Genomic DNA, 9,441 nt, shown 5'->3' on the forward strand with positions numbered 1-9,441 from the left:
TGTATGGTCTGATCGACGTCTTAGTGTACCCTGTTTGAATACTTTCTGGCAGATTACTGGAAGCGAACGTGAGTATTAGGTGTTTTGTTGGTGTTACCTTGTTGTCTCTTCTAATGGTGATCCTTTGTACATTGGTTACATTCTGACTCTTCCACCCCTCCAGAAGTTCCTCTTCAGTCAAGCCGAGCAAATCAGCATCAGATACTACTCCACGGGTTGTGTTCATGGATCTGTTTGGCGTTACAGTTATGGGAGTGTTACCAAAAGTTGAAAGATTCTGTAGCTTTTCATACCGTTCTTTTTCTCGAACTTCAAGGAGGAGGTCTCCGCTGGCCATTTGGTAACTTTGTACCCGGCTCCTAGAGTTTCTGTGAGACATCTGGCTACTACAAAGAGGGATACAGTTCTGGCTTGCTTGCTGCTTATCTCACTATGTATAACATGAAAATGGGGGAAGTTTTCAGCTGATCGGTTGAAAAATCATAAGTCTTCGGTGCGTACGCGCTTTAAGGTGGTACGATCACTTAATAATGGAAATGCTCTATGCATGCTAGTTTAATTTTCTTCAGAAGCGTTGGCGGCCACCCACCACGGAGCCCAACGAGGGGACGCTACAAGTTTGCGGGTGCAAAAACCTGCAGACGCCAGCCGTACAACGCTACTAGAACCCAATGGGCCTAGACCAAGGTAGGCTATTTGCACAGGGTTAACCCTAGCCACCAGGAAGTTTGGAAGTAAACAGAAGAGAGGAGAAGACAGGACAGATAAAAAATGAGAGATAAAGACGAAGATGTAGGGAGAGAGAGAGATAGGAAAAGGCGACTGCCGATTTCCCCTGGGTGGGTCAGCCCAGGGGTGCCGTCTACGTGAAGCCGGGGCCAAAGGGGTGTGTTGCCCCTGCCGGGGGTCCTTAAAAGTCCAATCACCCTGCGTCGGCTCAACCCCCAGGATGCCCTTTTCGCCGGACACGGCAAAGCCACGCACGGCTAGGCGTGGGAGGGAGTAGAAACTCCCCCATTAGCTCGGGTGCGTGGTGTCGCTACACACCAAACGCCTACTTGCGCAGGCGCCCCTGCGTGGGCAGTATCTGGCCACTACCTCCCACATGCATACGTCAAATAACTCACGGCCCTCAGTCCTGGAGACAACTTGGGCGTAACTGAGTGGTGTAGATACTGGAGGTGGCTAGTGGTATTCAGGAACGACCTCCGCGATTTCCTGCTGAATGGCTCGGCGGAGGGGAGGCAAAAGTGTGCTTGACGGCTGTTGAGCACGTTGCGGGGAAGCAAAAGCCAGTAAAGAGACCTGGCGGGCAACTTCCTCACGCACGAATGACTTGATTTCAGCGAGCAAGGTGGTGTGGTCAGAAAGTGTTGACAAGGCCGATAGATCAGCGTCACGTGAGATTGGTCGACGGGTCATCGAGCGCTGCCGCCGCAGCTCCTCGTAACTCTAGCATAGTGTAATGATGTCTGCCATAGTGCGAGGGTTCTTTGCCAGGAGCATGGTGACGGCGTCGTCAGCGATGCCTTTAAGGACATGGGTAATTCTGTCAGCCTCTGACATGCTCGCGTCCACTTTCTTGCACAAGTCAAGGATGTCCTCAATGTAACTTGTGAAGGACTCACCGGTCTGCTGGGCTCGTTCACGTAACCGCTGTTCGGCTTGCAGCTTACGAACGGCAGGACGGCCGAACACGTCGACGACGGCGGTTTTAAAAGCGGACCAAGTGGGAAAATCGGATGCGTGGTTGTTGTACCACATGCCGGCCACACCCGTGAGGTAGAAAACCAGGTTGCCGAGTTTACCTGCCTCGTCCCAATGATTGGGGACGCTGATGCGTTCGTACAAAGCAAGCCAGTTCTCGACGTCGATGCCATCCGCGCCGGTGAAGACAGGAGGGTCGCGGATGCGGGGGACACCGGAACATGGCGTCGGCGCAGGAGGAAGCGTTTGCTGTGCGGCGTCTTGGTGCATGGTAGAAGGCACGGTGCGGGATCGAAGCTCCAGGGGCATCGAATGCTAACCGAAGGTGTTAGAAGGGCACAGCACTCTCCACCAAATTGTTGAGACGTTTATTGGCGGACACTTGTCGACGATTCTTGACAGTGACAGTCAATGCGGGTACCGGCTCTCTGCACGAGCTGCTCTTCTTTTTGCTAAAAGGGTGACCCATTAGAAGGCGCTGGAGAGAATGACCCACTGTTCGAAGGCTTCGCCACAGATCATTTAATAAATTCAAAGATAGGGGTGAAATCTCAAATTGGGTGTCACCCTTGCGGAAAAAGCAGATGCAAGGTATGCAAAGACATGCAGACAACGACAGTGGCGAAAAGCACCCACTCGGATTGTAAGCACAGGATAAGAGGTGCACTAGACTGTGACTCAGACAACGTCATATACCTCCTGGAATGTGGGGTATGTAACAAGCAATACGTGGGCCAGACAGACACTTCGTTTAGAATTAGATTCAACAACCATCGGGCACATGTACGATCTCTGCCAGGCCTTCCACTTTCAAAACACTGCGCATTAAAAGACCACAGCTTGAATGACATCAGGGTTACACTACTAGAAAACAACTTTCGAACAATCAGAGAACGGGAACAACGGGAATCTTATTTTATCTACAAATTTAACACGATAAAATACGGAAATAATGAACCCCCAGGCACTCTGTCAGCGTTACGACCGCTAAAAGACGCAAACGCTTCTCTCTAATCAGCCCGGTCTCATTACGACTATAACATTACACCCTAACAAAGCTTTTAGCCTATGCATCTGACAACATAGAAATGATTTGCCTCACCAAGCACAGCCGGAACGCACAAATAAGTGGTCCCGGATGTCGTACGGTCCCCCCCTTTTTTTCTTTTTCTTTTTTTCTTTTTTTTCTTCTTTAAGTTTTAACGCACATTCTGTTCCTTCACTGACAAGGAGCTGACAGCTAGGTGGTTTCGTTAACTTTCTCATACATGCGCGCATGTCTTCCCAGTGAGCCGCCACTGTGTGGTGACTGTCCCGGATGTTGTACAGTCTCCCCCCCCCCGTTCTTTTTTTGTTTTTTTCTTCTTTAATTTTTAACGCACATACTGTTCCTTCACTGACAAGGAGCCATTGCATATAATGAATATCGATGGCGGCGCCTCAATCACCGGCTTTTTCATTCCTCCCGACGCCACCAGCACGCAGTCGAAGCACTTAAGCTCTCCCCATTAACTTGTCCTAAACTTCAAAGAGGAACGAGCCGCCAGCGGGCTACACGGAAAGGTGAAATACAAGAACGGCGGCACACTTACCACTTGGGGAAGAGGGGTGCGGGGAAGGTATTGTCGACAATGATGACATTGCTCATCAACTTCTGCCCTACTCTGTTGAGTTGCTGCCCCTTTCTAACTACGCCGTGTCGGTGTCACAGAACGAGCGCTAAAAATCGGCGCGCCGCCAAATTGTCGCGACAAAACGCCGGAGTGGCGCCGCGAGGTCAAAAGAAAAAGAAAACAAACATCTAAAGGCTCCCCGGGGCGCGCGCTCTCCCCTCGGAAGCGTGGCTTCGCCGACGAACCTCCTCGCCCCACATCGGTGGCCGAGATAGCCCGCGAAAGTTCTAGAACGAAAGGGGCGTGGTCATACCGAGTTGAGTCATCGGCCGCGGAGGGCATTCCAACCGTCTCGCCCTCTTCCCAGCCTTCCCTGCGTATCGCGCCGACGAAATGACGAGAACCGTCTGGAATGTCGCGCGCAAGGTATTTAACCGAGCAGCCGAGATGAGAGATCAGGAGAAGACGGAATTTAGCGCCAGAGTGCGTAGGGATCCCGCCGTGTAGTCGGCGAAGGTTTTGTCCGTAGGGACGAAGCAGGAGATGAAGAGGATTTCCACCTGAGGGGTGAAGGCTCGAGCTACAGGCAAGAGCGTGTGTCTACCGCTATCGAGCGAGGACGCGTGGCAACAGCTGCGTGTGTGAAGCCGACGTGTTCGGGCGAAGAAGTTTGAAGCTTGGAGAGTGGCCTATTGAAGACGGGAGGTTTCCTGGAAGAGAAACTTCGGCGAGGTTTCCTGGAACAGAAACTTCGAGGGCTGCGGAACGACAACAACGCTGGACTTTGAGTGAGTGATTCTCGGAAGAGTATCATCTAGACTTTGGTTCCAAGAACTTTGGACTGAATAGGTTTTCTATCTCTTTAGTCTTTAAGTGTCTTGGTTGTTCAATGCATGCGACTGCATTGTAGTGCGTATTGTTGTCTGTGTCCGTTGTTGCAATTGTGGTTGATTGTACTGTGTAGTACGTTGTTTGTTTGGTGACGTATTTTATGTAACTATTGTGGAGTGTGCATTCATGTGTATTGTTTTCGATCTGCCATTTTCGAGAATATAATATTTGTTTTGTTTATCAACTCTCGGCTCTGACTTGTTCTTTGGGCCACAGCCGGCGTCCGCTGGCGCGCCGAAAAGGACCACTTCTAAATTGTCCACGCTTTCGTGGTGCGGTTCGGGGGGCCAATACTTCGGCCCTTGGAATTAGCCCGGCGATCGCTTCCCTAATTAACGGGACTGGTGTGACAGTCGGTCTTGCTTCTTCTCCTAGATTTTCTTCATTTTATTTAATGTTTCTCTTTTTGTTTCGCCGTTTCTTCTTCTTCTTTTTTTCTTTCTCTCTCTCTTTTCTCTTTTTTTCACTTTTCTTTTGACCCCTTCCCTCCTGTCTCGACAGGCTATAAGAAGACACGGAACATGTGTAAATACTACTATGCCTTGAAAAAGACGGGGTTCCCGTCGAAACGTCGGCACAATAAACAGTTTTTATGTGAAAGCGCATCTACTTTCATATATATATATATATATATATATATATATATATGAGGAAGAGAGGTGTATACCTAAGGGCTCGTTTTTCCGTGTTTTGACACAATATAATGAGATCTAACAGAGACTAATGCAAAGGAATGTATAGGGGAAGTTATTAGAGCAAATGGAATGTAAATAGGAAGAAAGAAAAGTGGGTGAAAATATAACCAGCCGTGAGCAGGAATCGAACCTAGAACCTTCGAATAACGCGTTTGATGCTCTAACCACTGAGCTATCACAGTGGCCTTCCCTTCATCCAATTTTTTGGGGTTTATATGTGAATATAGAAGTGGGAATGTCAGTCAGCGCCATCTGTAAGCCAAGCGGCGAGTGTGAAACACCATTTTATGCGCATGTGTGGCGTCACGTAGCACGTGAACTTAATACGAGCGGGCAGCTGACCAATAGCCCCTCGTATACAACCTAATGACACCAAGACGTTATCAAGCACTTCAAGTGCATGTTGATAACGTCGGAAGATATAAAAGAGCCGGTAATTATGGCGGTGCCATCAATATTCATTATATGCAATGGCTCTTGTCAGTGAAGGAAAAGAAGAAAAAAAGAAAAAAAAGAGACAAAAAGAAAAATATAAGTGAAGGGGTGGCTGTACGGCATCCGGGACCACTACTCTGTGCATTCCCGGCTGTGCTTGAAGCGGCAAACGATTTCTTTATACATGTATAGATGTACGCTAAAAGCTTTGCTAGGTGTTATCATTGTTGTTTTAATGGGAGGCTAGGGGCAGTTTACTGATTAGAGAGGAGCGTTTGCGTCTTTTAGTCATCGTAACGCTGACAGAGTGTCTGGGTGTTATTTTTATTCCGTTTTTTATTGTGTTGAATTTGTTGATAAAGTAAGATTCCCGTTGTTCCCGTTCTTTGATGGTTCGGAAATTGCTTTCCAATAGTGTAACCCTGACGTCATCAAAGCTGTGGTCTTTTAGTGCACTGTGTTTTGAAAGTAAAAGACCTGGCAGGGAACGTACATGGGCCCGATGGTTGTTAAATGTAATTGTAAACAGAATGTCAGTCTAATCTACGTTTTGCATGTTACATATTCCACATTTCAGAAGGTATATGACGTTATCCGAGTCACAGTCCAGGGCAACTCTTATCCTGTGCTTCAAAACCTAGTGGGTGCTTTCCGCCACTGTCGTTGTTCGCATGTGTTTGCATACCTTGCATCTGCTTTTTCCGCAAGGTGAGTTTATCAAATGATTCTTTATACTTTTCGGCCACCTGTACCTTTATACAACACAAGAAGGGGAAGTGAAAAATTTGGATAATCGCACGCTCTGTTCCAATATGTTAAAGTGTTTTCTTGGGACTTTGTTTATGTTTGGTGGGTTGCTCGTGAAAGTTAATAGCAAATTTTTCTTACGGCGCTGGTCGGTATCTTGTTGTTGGTGTAGAAGAGTCTGACGATCCAGATTTTCCGCTTTTTTGATCACATCATCGATGATAGCTGGCAGGTATTCGTGATGAAGGAGTACTTCGCGCATATGTGTGCTGTTTTTGTGAAAGTCCTCGGTGCAGGGGCAAATTCGCGGAATCTGTGTGTTTGAGAATAGGGAATGCTGGTCTTGCAGGGTCACGGGTGGCAGCTTTTGAAGTTCAGGTATTGTTGCTGTCCGTAGGTTTTCCGTATACGCAAGGTACTAATGAACCATCGTTCGTTCAAATATGTACATTAAGGAAGCTTAATTCTGTGTGAGAGTAAAACAATAAATGTTTTAATTTTCATTCTGCTCTCCAAAATGACCTTCACCTAACCTTCCGGTTGTGCGAAACTTGGCAGATGTTCCTCAACGCCTCTAAATGCAAATTATTCTCATTCACCCGAAAGCATACCAATTCATCATTTCTCTATCAGATTATTAACGCCGTTGTTTCAGCTACATCATCTTACAAATATTTAGGCATTCACCTTACATTGGATCTATCCTGGTCTACGCATGTAGCAGCTGTCTCATCGAAAGCCTCTCAATCTCTCTGATATATCTGCAGAAACTTGCGCAACGCTCCTTCTAACGTACGCGCATTATCATATATTACTTATGTTCACTCACAGCTAGAGTATGCATCATCCACATGGTCACAATATCAAGATTGCCTGGTACGCATGTTGGAAGTCATCCAGATTGGGGCAGCGAGATTCATCTCTGGAAACTACGACTATCATTCAAGCATTACCCTAATAAAACAAGACCTTGTATTTCAGTCACTGGCAATACGCTGCAACATTGCTCTTTTATGTCTGTTTCATAGGTACATACATGGTAACGAAATTCACTGTTTGCCAGTTTATTCTCCTGCGCGCAATTCCCGGCGCATTCACAATGCTTGTAGTTTCATGCGCATTCATGGTCACACGCAGGCATTTAACTTATCATCACTACCTCAAGCCATTGCATATTGGAATGATCTTCCGGATAATTTTGTATCCAATTCTAACCGTGAAACCTTTCTGATAACCTGATTTCGTTGCACTCTAATATTGTATAACGCTGTTGCACCTTGATTTTTGTAATCTCTCTCTTCTCTCTCTCTCCGTATATATATATATATATATATATATATATATATATATATATATATATATATATATATATATATATATATATATATATATATATATATATATATATATATATATATATTTGGGGGGGGAAGAGTGGGTGCCTTCCCGCACTTCCCGCAGAGCGCAAGGATGGAATTTCGGAATTTTTTCCCCCTACACCATCATCAAAGAAATTTCTCGTATGCTCCGTCAGATGAGATATTTCTGACTGGCAATTATCCCGCCCATCGCCATTTTTTTTTTTTTTGCCTTGCGCAGTAAATTCACCCCGCTGTATTACCGCTATGAAATAGATCGTTTTTTCATCTTCATCACGTATGGCAATAGTTTTCATTTTGTAAAACATAAACTAGTTTTAAAATTGTTGCAGCTGTGACATGTAACCGCTTCCTTCTTGTGCTCAATAAACGCACATTTTCGCTTACTGTTTGTATGCGTGCGTCATCTTTACTTGTATATACTTATCTATAATGCTTTCTGTTTGTTATATTGCAATTTTATCTTTCCTCGTGTATTTTCGCCAAATCCATATGTATATGTACATGTATCTAGTATATGTATCACGCCCTCCTTACTCAGTGCTCCACCCCTGTGGCCTGTAAGGTATATATATATATATATATATATATATATATATATATATATATATATATACTACTTACAACTATACTTATAGCACTACTTACAACTGATCTTTTATTTGCGCATGAACTACTAAATATGTACCGAGCGAGCGAAAATAACATGAACGTAAAGAACGTCTCACTGAACTTAAAGCACCTGCCAAAATGACAAGGGAGATTGTGGAGGCACATTAAATCGCGAGATTGAAAGACATGTGCGTCAGCAAACGATCAGTATCGCTTTCTGAGAAAGAGCTTCGTTACCTTGATTTGACAAAGTGACATGGAATTTTCGCTATGCTGTTATAATGCAATTTACACGTGCTTGGTTCAGCGATGCGGTTCCGCGAGATGTTTTTATGTTCATGTTATTTCTGCTCGCGCGGTATATAGTTATCCGTTCATGCGAAAATAAAAGATCAGCTGAAAGTATCACTCTGTGTCTTTAGCACTCGGTCTGGGTCTTCTCTGTCTTTGTCTGTTCGCTCTTACCCACACTTCATGGATGCAAATCACCGAGCCCACCAACGTGTTTCGTCAATGCTACCATCCTATATCCCAGGGTGCCGAAGTCCGGGAGCCCTTGGCCTCGCTACAATCGAGCCAGTCCGACGACAGTGCAGCTAGATGGGAGCTGGGCCGTGGGCAGCTTCCGCCACCTAGAGTGTGCACCGTGGCTGGAAACCAAGTAGAACACTGGCGCGTCCCGAATTCTTTGTTTTTCAGCACTTCATTGTACCTACGTATAGTGACAGAAACTCTGCAGAATTCACATCAATTAAAACGTTGTGATTTATCACGTTATACCCTTCAAGTTTTATGCTTCGAAATAAAATCAGAGTTTGCCGTCACTACAAGTAGCAATTCATTATTTTTGTCATTACATTTGTTTATTTACCCGACTTTTGTCATTCGATAACTTTGGCTGCTATACATACACCAGGAATTAGTTTATTCAGTGATCACAGTGATCACAGACGAGGGTGGAGATCTATTACCAAGCGTTAACGTGGTTGCATCCACGCTGAACGGTGCTATAGCTGCCAAACAAAAATAGACATTGTGCAGGTCCTGTTCAATGCACAGCAAACATTCAACTACTAACACGACTAATTTTCGTCTTATGCGATCCTTATGACGAACGCATGAACCATGTTTTTGTTATATTACAAGTTAACTTCCAATGACAGACATTGAAAATACGCAACATTCGTGGGACAACTGTTCACAGCAAGAAAAAGATGTCCAGACGGCCGAGTTGCCTGTATTTATGTGTATTATAATAAGCTTACATGTGGATGATATTCCATCAAAGTGATACAACTAGAGTCACCAACTTATATTTCAGCTCACTGGCTACAGAGTTTTATCTCAAATGTTCATGCAGAG

The 9,441-nt window shown here is 45.3% G+C and overlaps 1 protein-coding gene across 1 annotated transcript in view; it reads left to right on the plus strand.

Annotated features, from left to right (window-relative positions):
- The window catches only part of LOC119168162 (acetylcholinesterase), a 327,135-nt gene extending 318,241 nt beyond the window's left edge, over positions 1–8,894 (plus strand). Inside the window, exon 3 of the mRNA XM_037419568.2 lies at positions 8,615–8,894. Within this exon, the coding sequence (XP_037275465.2) occupies positions 8,615–8,744 (130 nt within the window). The 3' untranslated portion in view covers positions 8,745–8,894. The remainder of the gene's footprint in view (positions 1–8,614) is intronic.
- Positions 8,895–9,441: the final 547 nt, after the last annotated feature.

This window comes from Rhipicephalus microplus, unplaced genomic scaffold, assembly GCF_043290135.1.
Source record: "Rhipicephalus microplus isolate Deutch F79 unplaced genomic scaffold, USDA_Rmic scaffold_12, whole genome shotgun sequence".
In the NCBI taxonomy this organism is placed as follows: domain Eukaryota; kingdom Metazoa; phylum Arthropoda; class Arachnida; order Ixodida; family Ixodidae; genus Rhipicephalus; species Rhipicephalus microplus.